This window comes from Sceloporus occidentalis, unplaced genomic scaffold, assembly GCF_023333645.1.
Source record: "Sceloporus occidentalis isolate IW3139 unplaced genomic scaffold, rSceOcc1.0.p SCAF_1, whole genome shotgun sequence".
Lineage (NCBI taxonomy): Eukaryota > Metazoa > Chordata > Lepidosauria > Squamata > Phrynosomatidae > Sceloporus > Sceloporus occidentalis.
In genome coordinates this window covers 150,156,684-150,175,377 of record NW_028316981.1, presented here as the reverse complement: position 1 = coordinate 150,175,377, position 18,694 = coordinate 150,156,684, and the positions used below count along the sequence as shown (strand labels likewise).

The following is an 18,694-nucleotide window of genomic DNA, read 5'->3' as shown; positions in this document are numbered from 1 at the left end:
GTAGGCATCCTCTATGTATTCTAGGTTGATAGTTCTGCAAAAGTGTGGCAGCCAAAGAGATTCACCATAGATTATCCTTCCCTTGCTCTGTAGAATTGCTCTGATCTTTTTAAAAAGTAGAACTATACATATCTGCTGAATTTCTCAGCAATCAGGATTTAGGGGGCAATTATTTTCCTCTTTATTATGAATGTTTTGATCTTTCAAAAAATTCCTTCAAAAGCAAAATATGCTCAGTATGCCAGCTCCAGGACTGGCATAGTTTTCCTCCATTCCAAGGCATGAAAAGTATCTGAATCAAGTAAATCTAAAATTTCCACTAACATTAACATCCTCCCTCTGTATACTTCTTAAGGACTATGGCAGGAGCAAACTCTGCTATCATCCCAGGAAAGAGTGCTGTGGGCAGACCTTCCCTTCTACTTGCAGAGCGGGAGGAGGGGGGTTCTGTCCACAGTTCCCTTTGTCCCCTGGGACTCCCCCTTCAAGAATTTGCAGAATTGCATTTACATTCAAATAATGCTAATGCCATGTTAATTTCTCAAAGAATTACCATTAGAAAGACAAACATCGGTGAAGACTACAGAACCTCAAGAACATGAAGGTTTTAGGAAACTATCTAATTTCCTCTCAAGTGGCAGAAGCATCCGTGTCACTGAACCTCAAAGTAAGTAGATATTTAGGATCCTTGGAAACATCTCTTAAAGCACTTTGTTCTTTTTTCCAAGATCAGGTACACTTATAGGTCTCACTGTGTTTCAGTAGCTGGTTCTGATGTGTATTTAGAACAAGTGCCTCTAACGGGGAGAAGAAGTGTGGCTTTAATTTTATTGCTGTGCTTCAGCAACTTATGGTTGTTTGTTTATCTAAGTAAATAAAAATGTATTTGTGGTGCATCTGCTTGGGTTTGGATACCATCTAAAAGGATCTGAGAGGGCACTGTCTTTTTCAGTACGTCATAATAATTTACATGAAAATTAATAAATAACGTGTTTTCATTCTGGGTTCAGCATTTCTAAAGGAGTGGCCGAGCAGTGTGTCTGAAGTGCATTAATTGAGCCCTGGTGCAGTGATTAAATACCTGTACTGCAGCTCACTCACAAACCATAAGGTTGTGAGTTCAATACCAGCCATGGGCTCAGGGTCGACTCAGCCTGGCATCCTTCTGAGGTTGCTAAAATGAGGCAATTAGCTTGTACATTCTAAACCCCTTAGGGAGTGCTTAAGTACACTGATAAGCAGTATAGAAATGTACCTGCTATTGCTATTAATTGTACATTTAAAAAAACCTGAGTAAACTTGCTTTTCTTTAAGGAGCAGCAAAATCTGAGTTATCTAGAGAGCAGTTGAGTTCTTCTAGTGCTAAAAAGCTTGGGGAACCCATTCGCCCAGCAATTCCTTTGCAACCCCCCTACCAGCCTTCTGTACCCAGGACCTCTTACCAAGCTGACAGAAGTTCAGGCAGACATTCACCACCATCTAAACCTCAAAGTGGTGCATCGTTTGATGTAAGTGGCAAAATATCCTTGTTTCTGTTTCTGTGATCAGCACTGGTTCATTGGCTTTGTAGGATTTCCTTGGGCTTGTGATATCTGTTTGAACTGCTTCAGGTTTCCTTTGAAATAGGCTGTCAGTCTTAGCAGAAGTGGGCAACCGTGGTGGGCTAATTTTCTGTCCGTGCCATCCTCTTTTGAACTGTTAAAAATCATCACCATCACCACCCCAGAATGATTGGCAGTCCAATTCTGGCTTTGATGTTAAGCAATGGACTGCCATGTGAAAGCTGAATTGGCCCTCTTGGAGGCTTCCAAGAGAGGTAGCTCACCCTTTTTCAACCACAAATAGGGCACTCTGAGGAGAGGTGGGATTGAGGATGCCAAAACAGTCTGGGGAGTACCACATGCAGCTCCAAAAGCACACTTGGTCCATTGATAATTTCAGCAGGTAAATGGCAAAGAAATTCATGGTTGAATAACACTACATCATTTCAACTAATTTAAGAAAAAATCATGATAAAACCTTATTCAATGGTCTCTAACCCCGGACTGAGTAAATAAAAGAGAAAGGTGTTAGAACTGTCTTGCCACTGGCATGCACCCTGTATGAATGGTATGTATATGTGGCAGAAGTTTAAGACTTATAGCAAAGCAGGGGCTATTACTGTAAGAGGCATGTATTCACATTCTATTCTATTTAAACCTATAGGAAACGACCTAGAATGTACAGAAGTTAAAATGTGAGGACACAATTTATAAATTAGCCATATCTACTCGCTACTTTGGAGTGGGTATAATGCAGTCCTCCAGATGTTGTTGAACAGCAACACCCAGCAGTCCTAGCAAGCATAGCCAGTGGTGATGGTTGCTAGGAGTTGTTATTCAGCCAGCTCTAAAGGGCCACATTCTTCCCACCTCTGAATGAAGGAAATCACTAGAAAAGAGGTCAAAGGACAAAATGTATCCAATCAGACAAAAAGAATTTGGTCTATTCTATAATGTGCAAACCCATATACTTTATATCCTGTCACAAGATTTTTGGAAGGATAAATTAGACTAGGGGCAAGAATGATGTGGCTGTCCAGATTATGTTGGACTATAATTTCAGAATTCCTCACCATTTACTATGCATTTACTTACAGTCCAACAATGTCTGGAGGGCCACAAAATCCCCACCTCTGGATTAGACAGTGGTCTAATTTACCATATATACTCATGTACAAGTCGACCTCATGTATCAGTCGAGGGAAGGTTTCAGAGTCAAAATCATGGATTTTGATAGAACCTGTGGATACGTCAAGGGTAAAACGTAGGGGGCTATAACAAAGGATGGAAAGGGAGAAATACCACTTCCATTCCTTTTTCTCCTTCTCTGGACCGCTCCCGACCACCTAAGACTGATTCCCAGGTGCTGGAGGTGATGTTAAATGAGGTATTTCTTTCATGGGAAGAGGAGGCTTGCAAATCAGACTTCGGAGGGAAGCAAGTGGTGTTAAATGGGGGCATTGTTCCATGGGAAGAAAAGGTTTGCAAATTGGATTGGGAACCTCTCTCGCTTTCTCTCTCTCTCACACACACACACAGAAAAAGAAATAGAGAGAGAGAAACTTGTGCCTGGAGGCACCAAGAGCGGGCCTTTAGGCTTGCTTGTTTTAGGACCTTTCTAAGCAGTACTAGTTGTTGACCCATATATAAGTCGACCCAGGATTTTAGGGTCAATTTTGGGACAGAAAGTTCTCGACATAGTTGAGTATATATGATATTATGGTAAGTGCAACATTTCAATCTGTTTTTATCTGAAATGCGTGTCAGCCAAACATATTACTAACAGTAGCTTTTTAGATGAGAAATAGATAAACCTGCTCTAAATATAGCGACATTGATGTTTGTTCCACCTCCTCACTTTTGCATTTTGTCTATGGAAAAATAAAAAATAGTGTTTTGTGATTTAAACTTAAAGTAATAATGTGTTAATGCATATTTATCATCACTTCTGTTTCGCTTTGAATAATTTTTTATATGTTTAAAAACCAGTTTAAAATGTATGGCATACTCCTTTTGCAGCCAGCAGAACCCCCCAGGGAAGAGCCTGCAACCCCCTCGAGTTGTCCCATTTCTGAATCAAGGATGGAATCTGGTAAGAAAGAATATTGATGATAATAAATTGTGTTTTACTGTCCCTTCAGGTGTCAATGTTTGCTGCTTTGAACTCATTCTCTAGGCATGGGGAGAAATACATGTTTGTGCAGCCAGCATTTGCCAAAATGCTTACTTGTGGGCTTGACCATTTTCTTTTGTATTAATGCCAACAATCTAGTTACAAGGCAAGTTGTGGCCCTTCAGAAGTAGTAGGATGCCTGAGTTGAATCATCTCTGATCCTTGGCCATGCTGACTAAAGCCATTGGTGGCTGGAATTTAACAACACCCTCACCCCTATTCTGAGGGGTCGTCTATGCTATACATATGTACTATGTATCTATGCTATATATATGTACAGTATTATTTAAGGAATGATAGAGTTGGAAGAAACCACAATGGCCATCCATCCAACCCCTACCATACAAGAATACACACAAAAAAAACCCACCTCCCTGGACAGATAGCCATCCAGCCTCTGTTTAAAAACCTCCAAAGAAGGAGACGCCACCACAATTCAAGGCAGTGTATTCCACTATTGAACAGCTCTTACTGTCAATAAGTACTTCTTAATGTTTAAGTGGAACCTCTTTCCCTGTAGCTTGAATCCATTGCTTCATGCCCTATCTCTGGAGCTGTAGAAAATGAGCTTGCTGCATCTTCAATATGACATCCTTTCAAATATTTAAACATGGCTATCATGTCACCCCTTAACCTTGTCCTCCGCCTCAGAGGATGGCAAAAGCAACTCCCCAGAAAACTCTGTGATAAGTTCACCTTAGGGTTGCCATAATACAAACTGAATGCAACATTAATAAAATTCTTGTTGGGACAAACATTCAGTTTGTCCAACTAATCTTTAAGCCTTTTCTCTGCTAATACAACAATTGTTCTTCGCAGAGAAGTTTGCTAAATGCATGTTAGCAGTAAATATTGTTGCTGAGAGAAAAAATGAAAAATACAGCTAGTCAGCCTGTGACAGAAATGGGCAAAATAGTTACTTTCTTTTCTTTTTGGAGATAATGGTTTAAATTTAGAAGAGAAACTATCAGTAAAAATCCCAATAAAATATATATATAAAAGGCTTGAATTTTCATACTGAGTAGTGAGACCTGCAGTCTTAACTTTGCTGTTGTACCACTGCTGTGCTAAATAAACTTGGTTCTTAGAGCCTGGAACTTGTCTGTATTTATATATTGAGAAATCTATTACCAGCATTAATTTCTTGCTGTTGCTTCTGTCAGACCATCCAACTGGAGATAATGAGCAAGCATCAGAAGCTGATTCAGATACTGTAACTGATAAATTTGTGCCAGAAGATGTCATGAATTCAGGAAAGGTAACTGAGAATTTGTTTCTTGCTGGATATAAATATATGACGTGGCTATCCATGCAAAACAATGTACCATAAAATAAAGCTTAAAACAAATTGAAAAACAATAAAAATCACAATTCATGTTGTATAAAATGGCAGACAACAATGTTATTATGATACCTATATGATATGTGTCTTTATTGTGACATTGCTTTGCATAGTTCTGTGTGGAATAAATAGAAAAGGTCTCTGATTTAAGGAGCTTCCAATCTAAAATTCAAGTGCAAGACCACCAAGTTAGGTAGACTGCTGGATTTAAGTGCATTTAATATGCATGTGAGTTTGCTTCTGGGAAGGAAAGAAAGTTTGGACAAAAGTAGTTTTTAATGTGAGATTTGCTGGAAGAGAGAGTTAACATCATATAAGTGTTTTCTAAGGGTGTTTCAGGCATATAGGCGATGAAAGATGAAATGTGTGAGGGCTTGGGATAGTGGAGTAGATCTTTGAAAAAGGATATAGGGATATGTGGGCAGAGAAATAGGGGGAAATGAGACCATCAAGAGCTTTCAAAGGTAAGAATGAAAGAATTTGGGTCAGGTTCAAGAACAGATAATGCTGTGTCATCAATGTATTCTAAAAGAACAAAGTGTTTTTTAAAAATCTATCCTTAAATTAAATTTGGTGCTAATACAATATTTTTGTCCTACCTATTCATGCTCATGATTTAAAAATTAATGGCTACTTGTTTCTGCTTTATCCAGCTATTTGTTTGGCATCAAGACATAAAATGGATGATTTGTTTTCACTGCATCTGTTTACAGATTTAAAATTCACAGCATTGGTTCATAGCATGTGCACCACTGTTGTTCTGACAGCCTTTTTCTTTCTTTAAGAAAGTGCACCCACAATTCTTAGTCTGTCTGAAGGAGCAATCCACAAGTAGTGGCTTTGATACAGGAAACCTAAACTTCTGAATTCTCTTGGTTTGTTTACTCTTCTCTCCCTCAACAGATTTGATTTTCCTGCCTTGCCAGCTGGTCAACTAGCTCTCTTCCTCTTTCAGAATCTTTCAGAAATCTTTCTCTAAAGATAAAATGAAAGTATGGCTGCAAATTTAACAAAGAAAGTAAAAAATACAAGATCTAGTTGGTGAGAGAGAGAGAAGATCCCTGCTTTCCTTCTGAGGAAAAGAAAAGGCATGTGGAGGATAAAATGAGATAAAAAATCTTGCCCCAAACCACAAGTACATTGGTTGAAGAGAGTGAAGAAAATGATCAAAGCACTGAAAAAGTTCAGTTGGCTGTTATGAGATGAGGCTCTGAACCCATATCCTTCAAGCAACTGTGAAGGACGATCTGTGTAACTCAAGGAAATCAGTTTAGATAAGGGGAGAAAACCTTTAAAAGCCAAAATAAAGGGAGAAATGTAAATCTAAAAACTTACCTGAAATTTTTTTTAAAAAAGGGATAAAGGGACATTTGGAGGTCTTCAGATCAATCACAATTCCTGGGTTCCATCTTGATTCTGCTGATTCTAAGCTCAGATGCTGATTAGAGAGGCAAGACAGTCTTGACTCCAATCAGAGAAAGTCACTCAGTTGAATGTGGAGTTGCACATAATGGCTGATGCTCAGGGAATCCTTGATAATCAAATGCAGTCCTTTTCAGGAGAAAAAAAGGAGCCTTTTAAACTCAAGTGTTTTAAATTCAATGAGCTGCAATGGGCATTTTTTGAAATTATCTTACTTCTATGTTTGCTGAAAATCAAACAAACAATTCATTCCCTTTGGGTAGTTGTTTCTTTTCACTCTTGTGGGTTTTTTTTGGGGGGTCTGGCAGCTCTTCTGATGTAGATGTTTGCAAACAATTTGCAAAAATCGTTTGGTTTTTTTGACACTGCAAAGATCAAGTAGACCTTCATATGTGGTGGAAATGCCCTCCACACCTGTAGAATGCATCTGAGGGGATTCTAGAAGGGAGACAATATTTTTGACTCCTGGGGCACCATGAAACTGCCCCTCCCCCAGCACCAAAGAATGACTATTATGGCTTCTCCCTCAAACAGAATGGTCCTTCCTGAGCCTGCAACACCAGTAGGTTGGGGAGTGTTGGGGTGGGTGGGAATTGTACACTTGATATGAGGTCACTTGTACTCTGCTTCCAGAGGTGACTCTTTCACCAAGCTTCATAAGACACCAACACTACCAGCTTAGATTACATAGAAGTCACTGTTTCATTTCAACACTAGACTTTCTCCTGAATTTACTCCAACTCCTCCCATGACAGCTTCTTTAAATTCTTTTTCTAAAAGGAGATGAATGAGAGTTACCAGTACACACCAACTCCTTGTTTTGAAGACCCATTACCACAATCAACATCTATACAGAGCACAAGACCTAAACAAAGGAACCTACTTATTGGGAAAAGGTATGTGTTTCCTCTGGACTGCATACTGTACTGATGTTTCCTTGCTTCACCTGGGGCCTCTTAATTTTGGATCCCTCCCTCCCATGTCAACAATCATATCATAAATAGTGTAAACAGTGATTCCCAAACTTGAGGTCTCCCTGATTTCCTATCACCACTGACAATTGGCCAGGCTAGCTAAAGCTATTATGGGTTATAGTCCAATCATGTTGTGTGTCAAGTTTGAGAACCACTGACATAAGCAGATAACATGATAATAACATATGTTCTAATCCATCAAAGTCATGAAAAACAGACTCTGAAACCAGAGCATGAGGTCTTCCCTATGAGGTAACAATATGTCCATATATTGCTAAAGATTTAGGAGTGCAAATGTGATTGCTGAGAGCCTAATGTGACATTTCCCACTATATTGCTGATGTGAGGTCTTGGGGGTATCCCATCATTTGCTCCATAGTGCTTACGTTGAGTTGAGTACTTCTGACCTTTGCAGGTTGTTGGTGAGCAGGGAGAGTGAAAATACTGTGAATAAACAAATTAAAGTTATAATATAATTTAAATATAAATAAGTAAAAGTTTAAAAAAATTGAATAGTAGAACATGCTTACAGGATCATAACTTGTGGTTTCTCAGCCAGAATGAAAGCCGGACCTTGACAGACTCTCTTGATGAAGAACCTTTTCCCCACAGAAGGGCAAAGGAAAAGTTGTCTCGCCAGGAACTGCATGAAATGTCCCAGAAACTCTCCCAGCGGCTAAATGAACTAGATGCTGTGAGTGAGCACAATCTAGCCTTTGTAATATTGTCACCTAACTAGTGCAAAACTCCTTAAGAGTTAACAACTGTGAAGAAATGTAGTGAGTGTCAATCCTTCCTGGCATTGATTCTTCCAAAGACAATCTGGTTTTTAAGGGGGTAAGCTAATTAGTTTATCAGTTTTAACAATGGATTGAAATTTTGTCAGTGAGCACCATCTAGTCTAGGAGGAAATGGCTAATTTTTATCAGCACCCTAATCAGAGCAGGCTTGGAACAGCGAGGCAGCAGCAGGTTGGCTTGGCCTGTGCACCAGCTACTCCAGCAATTTTTAAAGTGGTGGCAATAACAGCATTAACCTGGCTGGAACTGAGGGCTTCCTGAACCAGCTGTTATCTAATCTTCTGACTGAGATCCTGTTTTAGGGTGAACTGGATTACGTCTAGTAGCCTGTGGTCAATGAGCAAGCCCCTCCTCCATTGTTGAGGATGAGGATGGGAAAATAATCCCCATTATTACTAGGACAGATATAAGAACCAATTGCTTTAGGTACTATTCCTCACATCAAGAACACCATTATTTGCCTCCTATTAACTACTGATATTGGAGTAGATATGGCTGCAGTGGGTATATTTGTGATACTTCTTCCAGGAGAGATACCTGGACATAATATATTGCTCCTCATCTATTCCATCGGTTACGCCTTGGACCAGACCTGAAAATCCTTCTTACCAAAGGGAGGTCTGGAAACAGTATTCAGTCCCAATATGGTACCTATGTAATGAAGAATGACTGCAGATCCTTTTGTATGGAAATGTGAAATTTCTGGAGCATAGGTTCTGAGTAACATGATCAGTAAACTGTAATCTAATAAAAAGTGAGGTAACTACAGTTCCTTCTCAGTAGTGGAGGCAATGCAAGGAGTTAATTTTTTTAAGTTGTTATTAGACAACCCTTCCTTGAACCCTTTCTTCTTGAAGTCCAGAAGGTGAATTATGAATTGTGATTCCATGTGGTATGGATGAAATGTGAATAGCACTTTAACTTTAAAAAAATGTTGTGATTTACGGTAGAAATCAAATTGTTAAATTGCTAAGAGATACACATCCGATGAAACCATCCCGCTGGGGGAAGATATTCTGCCCACCTAATTGCCCTAATCCTCTTTATAAAGTTGGATCACACGTTCAGTTTTCCTTACCTAGTGCTGTAGCAAGAACTTTAGTGCCTGACTTCATTTGGAATGAATATTTGAAAATATTTGAAAAATTGTTGAAAAAACTTTTTTTTTTAAATGTTGGGAAACCATGATGAGAAGAATCATGGATTGGTGAGAATCTTCACAGGTTAGGACTAATTATGCACAACATTTACATGTGGTAGGTTTGCATAGAAAAACAGCATTTTTATGCATAGGAAGCAACATTTTCTGCATGGGAAATTATATTTCTGTACAGAAATATTTCCTGCATAAAAAACCACTGTTTTTCATATAAAACAACCATGTGTAAATGTTGAACACAATTAGTCCCAGATTGCAAATAAGCAAATAAAACTGCATAAATTTCAAAGATGTCTCACAATGGGAAAATTGCTAAACTGCTTGCTGCTTTTTTTTTTTTTTTTGAGAAGAAACTTATTGAAGAGTTGCATCCCTGTTAATGACATATGAAGGGAAGAAGCTGAAAGAAAGAAGCACATCTTGCCTGTTTCTCTTCCCCCTATTGAAAGAGATCATTTTGCTCCCTGCCTTCCTTTTGGTAATGTGAGAGTTTGGGGAAAGGATGCAAAGTGTGTGGAGTGTTGCCACTTGTTGAGCTGTATATGCAAAGAAGGCAGTTTTTGAAACAGGAAGGTGTTTGATTCTAGGTTATGCAAGGAATATAGCGAAGAGACAAAGCCTAATAATATTTAATGGCTTTCTCCAGGTAGTGATAAAGGATAAAAAAAAGAAAAAGAAACAATGCATAAATAACAAAAATTATAACAGGAGGCAAGTTATAATTTTGTGTACATGTATCTTCCATCAAGATGCATGTAAAGTGTCTCATTTTTTAAAATGCCTATTACCCCAAATAAACTTGTACAAAAATAAGTTTCTCAGACTTATGCTTATATTTTCTACTTGTATACGTTTATTTGGGCAATAAGCATTTTTAAAATTGAGACATTTTACATGCATTTTGAGGCAAGATACTATACACTACACTGGTACTGTAACTTGTTTCCTGTTGTAATTTTTGTTCTTTACGTATTGTTCCTTTTCTTTCTTTCATCTTTTATCAGCCCCTGAAGAAAGCCATTAAATGTTACTAGGCCAAAACACATTGGCCTAATTGTAAGAATAAAAACCACCTTTTTCACCACCCTTTGTCTCTTCTCTGTATCCCTTCTGTTGGGTTCTACCATTCCTATTTGCTTTCTAGGTTATGCAATCAATAATTTAGAGCTGTGGGAGATGAGGTGTCAAGCACAATAATTTCCCTTGCCTTACTGAAGAATTGTTTTCTTTTGTCATCTCTTTTTAGTTTGTAAATCTGTGGGCAGGGCTCTATCTTGTTTTTATTGACTGTGGCCCAAAGCAGATGGGCTGAAAGTACTGCGCTGAGACCATGGCGATTGCATGTGCCTGATCCAGATCTGGGCCGCTCCTCCTTCATGGCCTGTTTCTTTCCAGATGGTGCAGTGTTGGTGTGGCTTCCAGCAATGTTTGGAATGTGTGTCATCTAAATGTTTGCCCTCAACATGGCCCAAAGCCAGCGCTTTTGGCACATCTACTTTGGGCCTGTGTGCAAGGCATTCTCAGTTTTTTTGGCTGAAGAGCAAGGTAGAAATACCTTAAATAAATAAATAGTATTTGGATACTTCTGAGACTACTTTGGAAAGAACCCCTGACAAAAGGGACATTTCTCTTTAAATGACAGATGTTAAAACATGCTTTGGGGGGACGCACTCAAGAAGAGTCATCAGCTGAGGAAGATCAACTTTCTCAGCACAGTGACAGCGTCATGGATTATCGTCAAATGAAACCAGAGCCAGGTAACCGTTACCGGAGGGGTATATTTATTGAGTGCTAGTGAACTGCATTTTTCTATATGTGTTCTTTTGGGCTACTTTCACAGAGGGGTCCTTCTCTGTGTCACATCTGTCAGGGCAATATTCTGCAGGAAGAGGTAGGAAAGGGCTTTTTCTGCTGTGGCAACCCAGTTATGGAATATCCTCCCCTCTGAGATCCAATTAGTGCCAATGTTGCTGTTGTTATGGTACCAAATAAACACAACACTGTTTTGTAAAGCTTTGGGGGTAAGTGGTCTTATCCAAATTTGCACATATGTATAGTTTTAAATTGTTTTAATTGCTTTTAATCTGTCCCGTTTGAAGTGTTGAATGGTTTAATATGCTTTTGGCCTTTAAATTATCCTTATTGCTTTAAATTGTCCAAATTTATTTACTTGTTTGCTGCCCTGGGATTTTTGTATATAAGGCAGGATATAAGTACTTCAGTATATAAATAAAAAGAAATAAATGTAAGCCAGCTTCAACACATGGAATAGTACTGCTGTATAAATGGATCATGGTGGTGACTAATCCTAGGTTAAACATCTAAACGGGGTTAACAAAAAATTTGAAAACAAGGAATAATTTTTCAAATATATGTGTAAACGTCATTGCTCTCCTGAAATTACTGGAGCCTTGGAAAGTGGAAGAGCAAAGCATTTGGTTCCAGAGGCTTGTGGCAAACCAGCCTTGGAATGGGAGTTCTTAAATCCTGGCCACCCCATCTGGTTATGGAAGGGCATTCACTCTGCTCTGTGTGCCTCAAGGATTTCTCTTTTCAGTGAATATTACCAGCGCAGAACCTGTTTTTTCTTCCTTGTCATAGCCACTCCACGCTTGAGGAAAGAACCCAGCAGGCCACGATCGCTTTCGACTTCACCACCACCATCCAGCTCCCCACTGTTGTCTGAGCTGGACAGTGTCCTTCGGAAGGATGTAAGAGGGCCAGCAGAAAAAATGCGTGAACGCTTGCAAAAGGAAGAGGACCAGAGGAAATTGAGAGCAAAGGTAATGGCTGAAGGATCACAGAGGCAGGCAGCTCCCTGAATGCCTAGGGACCTCTGGGCCAATATAGGTTCTCTCAGCACTGGAGAGGCTGCAGAGAGACCTTTTATATTGAGGATCTGGAGGAGCTTCTCTGCTTTCCCAGTGACGATTTGGAGTTTTTTGTTTGGGGGAAGGGGCAGAATCACAATTCAAGAGATCTCTGAGTTGGCTTGATCTGATCTCTGACTAGAAGTTGGTGAACGTTCTGAAGCTCTTCCAGGTACAGACAGGCTGAAAAATGTACAGCCTGTTTTGGGCTTCTATGGCTGGGATGAAGATGGTGTGGCCTAAAGCTTGTATGCTTCCCCATCCCCTGAAAGATGTAGTCAAGTGAGTATTTTTTTAAAAAAAAGTCTGATGGCTAATATGGCGTGTGCGCGTGCGCATGTGCAACGTCTAACTTCCAGCAAGGGGCTATGTGACAGCCCCCCCCCAACTCTTGCCAGTTGCCCACTTCTTCACATAGTTTGAGCAGAATAATTTGGAGTCAAAAGGTTGACTAGCTCTAAACATTTCACTAGGGTAGACATATAGTTGAATTGTAAGTCAGTTTATGTAATCCTCCGTTTTTAAAAACGTATGTGATGTTATGACTTTGATGCTTTCTCTTATCAAGATTCTTTCTAAATTGTGTGTGGTTTGTTGTCCTTTATGAAACAAAATGTTTTTTTCTGGCTTTGTAGCTTTTTCAAAAGGGCCTTAGGCCTGGATTGATATACATTTATCCCTCCACATTTGTGGCTTTGACTTTTGTGGATTTGCTTATTCATGGATTTTGTTAATATGTTCTCTCTAGGAATATCTAGCAACTTTTTGATCAACTTTAACCAAGCGTCTCACTGAAGGACCTAGAGATTCCTAGAGAGAACACTCCACTAGGCATTTGTAGCTCCTCCAGCGCAACTCCAAGGTCAATGCCTGGCAGATGTTGACCACAGAGTTGCACTGGAAGATCTAGGGATTCCTAGAGAGGTGTTCTCTCAGGTAAAAACATAGCGTGTTTGTTATTTGCAGTTTTTCCACATTCACGGGGGTCCTATGCCCCTAACCCCAGCGAATGTGGAGGGATGAGTGTAGATAAATCAGAAATACATCCTCTATTATAATTTCCAATTATATGTGTTAGTCATAGCAAATATAATTTTGACTTTCTTCTCTTTGGCATTTAGTTTTTTGTGCTAATTGCTTTTATAATATTAAGATGCATCAAACTAGGTGGAGACTGAGATTTGTAATTGCCATATAAAAATAGCACAGTGTTGTCTGAGAGCCCTTTTAGGATTTCTTTTCAGACTGGCTGGTGCTGCTGTCAAAACCTTACTAACTCTGTACATTGATTTTCCTCAAATGCAGTTCAGGTCTAAATAGGATGTTATGTTTATATGTCATTTACATTCACTAAAACCTATGAGAATTGGTGAGAAATAGCAGCAAAATGGGCTTGTGAGCCACAGACTCCCTATCATTCCCTTAAAGGATCAGGCTTATAGCTCTGCCAGTTTTGATGTTGCTTCCGCACACATAGCCCAAATGGTTTTATGGCAGCAGCCTCCAGTCATAAGAGGCTGAGATGCCAGCTGTGGACTCCCTAGGACATAGTTATTAACACTCTGACCAGCTCCAGACTAGTCCGGCCAGAGAGAGGTGAAGGAGAGGAGCTGCTTGGCAGCCATTTTGAGACCATGTGCTTGAGACCGTGTGCTCGTTGCTGAAGGGGCGGAGCTTCTGTGAGTCACATCTGTGAGTCACAAGGGGGCGGAGCTAGCAGACTAGCTTTATATACCACCTTCCAGAGCACAATTTTCATTTTCTTTAACTCAACAACTCTGCTCAAGTGGCATCAGATTAGAATCGGATATTGAAACAGTACCTTCCCTTTAAGTGTAAGATAGCAGCAAGTACATTCCTTTAAAGAAGTATTCCCAGTAGATTGACTGTTATACTCATTACTAAAGACTTTGCAGTATGTACAACGAGGGATCTGCTGCAGTCACCTGCAACTCTTGTGGAATGTTTCTCTTCTTGCCTACAGAAGTGGAGAACTTCACATGCACCAAATGCAAGTTGGTAGCACTCTTGGAGGAGAAAGTGCAGCAGCTGAAGTCCAGAGTAGCTACACTTCAGCATATTAGGGAACAAGAGGATTTCCTGGACACAATAGAACTAACCATCTTGGACGAGTACCACGCAGAGGAAGATGCTAGGGTGGAAGAGGTCACTTGCCAAACAGAGGAGGCAGACAGCTGGAGGAATGTCACAAAGAGAAGTAAGCCAAGAAGGAATTGTTCGGGGAGCTTGCAGCTAGAGAATCGATTCAAAGCTCTTTCCCTTATCAAGGAGGATGAAGAAGAGCAGCATGGACAGACTTCTGGGACAGAGCAGGGGAGCCTGAGAGTCCCACCCGAGGGAACAGTCGCTGCTAAGCCTCGGAGGAGGCGTGTGGTCGTAGTGGGGGACTCCTTGCTGAGGGGTACAGAAGCAGTGATTTGTAGGCCTGACAAGATGTCTCGAGAGGTGTGTTGTCTTCCAGGTGCAAAGATCCATGATGTGACAGAGAGGCTAACAAGACTGGTCAAGCCTACTGACCAATACCCCTTCCTTTTGGTCCACGTGGGAACTAATGATACTGCAAGACACAGCATTCATAACATCAAAAGGGATTACGAGGAGCTTGGTAGGAAGCTGAAAGGAATGGATGTACAGGTTGTCATCTCGTCTCTTCTGCCAGTTGAAGGGCATGGTCCAGGAAGGGAGAGGAAAATAGCAGATGTGAACAACTGGCTTCGCAGATGGTGCCGCCGAGAAGGATTTGGATTCTTCGATCATGGGCTGCGGTTCCATGAGGAGGGACTTCTTGCAACGGATGGGTTGCATCTCACGCCAGTTGGAAGAAATGTTTTTGCCAACAGTCTCAAGAACTTGATCAGGAGAGCTTTAAACTGAGTTCCGAGGGGAAGGGAGACAATATTAAGGAAGGCGAAAGGGATGGTGAAAATAGTCAAACTGACATAGAGGAAACAAGGCAAACAGTGCAAGGACCCAGCAGTGGGAGGCAAAAAAACTTGCACAGGCAGCAAGTAAAAGGGAACCATGGTCTGCGATGTCTCCACACTAATGCACAGAGCATGGGAAATAAGCAAGATGAACTCGAACTCCTAGTACAACAAAGCAAATATGATATAATAGGCATCACTGAAACCTGGTGGGATGAGTCTCATGATTGGAATGTGGAAATAGAGGGGTATAACCTTATTAAGAGAAATAGGCCGAACAGGAAAGGAGGAGGAATAGCACTATATGTCAGAGATATTTACACCAGTGAAGAGATCCTGGACATCAATCATGGAAGCCAGGTGGAGAGCATCTGGATAAGAATCAAAGGGGAGGGAAACAACAAGGGTGTTACAGTGGGAGTCTACTACAGACCCCCAAGTCAGACTGAGGAATTGGATGATATCTTTCTAGAACAGATGACCACACAGTCAGAAAAGAGAGATGTAGTAGTGATGGGCGACTTCAACTATCCTGATATTTGCTGGAAGTCAAACTCAACAAAATCCTCAAGGTCTAGCAAATTCCTCACTTGCCTGGAAGACAATTTCATGGTCCAAAAAGTGGAAGAGGCAACAAGGGGGTCAGCTATTTTAGATCTGATCCTAACCAACAAGGATGACTTGGTTAATGGGGTGCAAGTGGTGGGATCATTAGGTGGAAGTGACCATGTTCTCCTGGAGTTTGTAATACAGTGGAAAGGAGAAGCCAGGCAGAGTCAGACACGCATCCTAGACTTTAGGAGAGCGGATTTCAGTAAACTTAGAGAAGTATTGAGGGCGATTCCATGGTCAGAAATACTAAAAGATAAAGGAGTTCAGGACGGATGGGACTTTCTCAAAAGGGAGATAGTGAAGGCACAATTTCAAACAGTTCCAGTGAGAAAGAAAAACGGGAGTTGTCTCAAGAAACCAGGATGGATGACTAAGGAACTTTCAACCAAGCTAAGTTTGAAACGGAACATGTATAAGAAATGGAAAGAGGGGGAAATCACGAAAAAGGAATTCAAAGAAATAGCAGGCATGTGTAGGGGTAAAGTCAGAAAAGCCAAAGCGCAGAATGAACTCAGGCTTGCTAGAGAGGTTAAGAACAATAAAAAGGGCTTTTTTGGATATGTCCGCAGCAAGAGGAAGAAGAAGGAAACGGTAGGGCCACTGCGTGAAGAAGATGGCAAAATGCTAACAGGAGATAGAGAAAAGGCAGAATTACTCAACACCTTCTTTGCCTCAGTCTTCTCAGAAAAGGCAAAGGGTGCTCAACCTGAGGATAATGGAGCAGAGGACAGAATAGGGGAATTTCAGCACAGAATAAGTAAAGAGATAGTAGAGGAACACCTTGTTAATCTAAATGAATTTAAGTCTCCGGGACCAGATGAACTCCATCCAAGGGTATTAAAAGAACTGGCAAAAGTAATATCGGAGCCATTGGCAATCATATTTGAAAACTCCTGGAGAACAGGAGAGATCCCAGCAGACTGGAGGAGGGCAAACGTTGTCCCCATCTTCAAAAAGGGGAAAAAAGAGGATCCCAACAATTATCGTCCAGTTAGTCTGACATCAGTTCTAGGAAAGATTCTGGAGCAGATCATTAAACAGAGAGTCTGTGAACATCTAGAAGGCAATGCCATAATCACAAAAAGTCAACATGGGTTTCAGGGAAACAAGTCATGCCAGACAAATCTAATCTCTTTCTTTGACAAAATTACCAGCTTGGTAGATGAAGGGAATGCTGTGGATATAGTATATCTTGATTTCAGTAAGGCCTTTGACAAGGTTTCCCATGACATTCTTGCAAACAAGCTTGTAAAATGTGGGCTAGACAAAGGAACTGTTAAATGGATCTGTAATTGGTTGACCGGCCGAACCCAAAGGGTGCTCAACAATGGCTCCTTTTCATCCTGGAGAGAAGTGACCAGTGGGGTCCCACAGGGCTCTGTCCTGGGCCCAGTGTTATTCAACATCTTTATCAATGACCTGGATGACAGAAGCATACTTATCAAATTTGCAGATGACACCAAATTAGGAGGAATAGCTAATACCCCAGAGGACAGGATCAAGATTCAAAATGACCTGAATAGACTAGAAAGCTGGGCCAAAGCTAACAAAATGAAATTCAACACAGAGAAATGTAAGGTATTGCACTTAGGGCGGAAAAATAAAATGCACAGATATAGGATGGGTGACACCTGGCTGAATGAAACTACGTGTGAAAGGGATCTAGGAGTCCAAGTAGACCACAAGTTGAACATGAGTGAACAGTGTGATGCGGCAGCTAAAAAGGCCAATGCTATTTTAGGCTGCATCAATAGAAGTATAGTGTCTAGATCAAGAGAAAACAAGATCAAGAGAAGTAATAGTGCCACTGTATTCTGCTTTAGTCAGGCCCCACCTAGAATATTGTGTCCAGTTCTGGGCGCCACAATTCAGAAAGGACATTGAGAAACTGGAGCGTGTCCAAAGGAGGGCGACAAAAATGGTGAAGGGTCTGGAAACCATGCCCTATGAGGAACGACTTAGGGAGCTGGGGATGTTTAGCCTGGAGAAAAGAAGGTTAAGAGGTGATATGATAGCCCTGTTTAAATATTTGAAAGGATGTCATATTGAGGAGGGAGCAAGCTTGTTTTCTGCTGCTCCAGAGAACAGGACCCGGAACAATGGATGCAAGCTACAGGAAAAGAGATTCCACCTGAACATTAGGAGGAACTTCCTGACAGTAAGGGCTGTTCGACAGTGGAATGCACTTCCTCGGAAGGTGATAGAGTCTCCTTCCTTGGAGGTCTTTAAACAGAGGCTGGATGGCCATCTGTCAGGGATGCTTTGATTTGGATTTCCTGCATGGCAGGGGGTTGGACTGGATGGCCCTAGTGGTCTCTTCCAACTCTACGATTCTATGATTCTAGATTGTCTGTATGCTTTTTCTGTGGAGCTGCTTTTGGAGAGTTCCTAGAAAGATCAACAAGTCTACATTTCAGCTATTACCTAAGATTCCCTGTATCAGTTTTGAAACAACAGGTTTCTGGTCACAGAGTCCTGGTGTTTATTTTTGAATCCCTGTGTGGTTTGGAACCTGAGTAACAAAAGGCTCATCTTCTTCTTTACATTTTTACGTTTTGTGTAAAGATATATTTTGGGATGCCCATTCCCAATTGTCTTGCCCTTTCTGGTTAGACAGGTTGTTACCAGAGAGAAGACCTTGTGGTATCACTAGCATAATGCTCTTCTGAAGCTAGTCACTCCTTTTGCTCATGATGCCTTCTTATTTTACCAGAACTTTTGAAAATATAATCTTTCAACTTCATGTAATTTTTCTGTGAAGCTTTTGGGCTTTTGTTGATGTTTCAAAATGCTGATTTGTTTTTTTTGTATTATTATTATTATTTAAGTTAGATGCTTTGAAAGTTGCCATATTAT

At 40.6% G+C, this 18,694-nt stretch overlaps 1 protein-coding gene across 2 annotated transcripts in view; it reads left to right on the top strand.

The window, feature by feature from the left end:
• The window catches only part of CEP95 (centrosomal protein 95), a 49,680-nt gene that overhangs the window by 18,588 nt on the left and 12,398 nt on the right, over window positions 1-18,694 (top strand). For both annotated transcript variants that reach the window (XM_089476913.1, XM_089476903.1), the window contains exons 7-14: window positions 548-667; window positions 1,315-1,508; window positions 3,561-3,633; window positions 4,878-4,972; window positions 7,259-7,374; window positions 8,008-8,146; window positions 11,054-11,168; window positions 12,013-12,194. In XM_089476913.1, coding sequence (XP_089333039.1) covers window positions 548-667; window positions 1,315-1,508; window positions 3,561-3,633; window positions 4,878-4,972; window positions 7,259-7,374; window positions 8,008-8,146; window positions 11,054-11,168; window positions 12,013-12,194 — 1,034 coding nt within the window. The remainder of the gene's footprint in view (window positions 1-547; window positions 668-1,314; window positions 1,509-3,560; window positions 3,634-4,877; window positions 4,973-7,258; window positions 7,375-8,007; window positions 8,147-11,053; window positions 11,169-12,012; window positions 12,195-18,694) is intronic.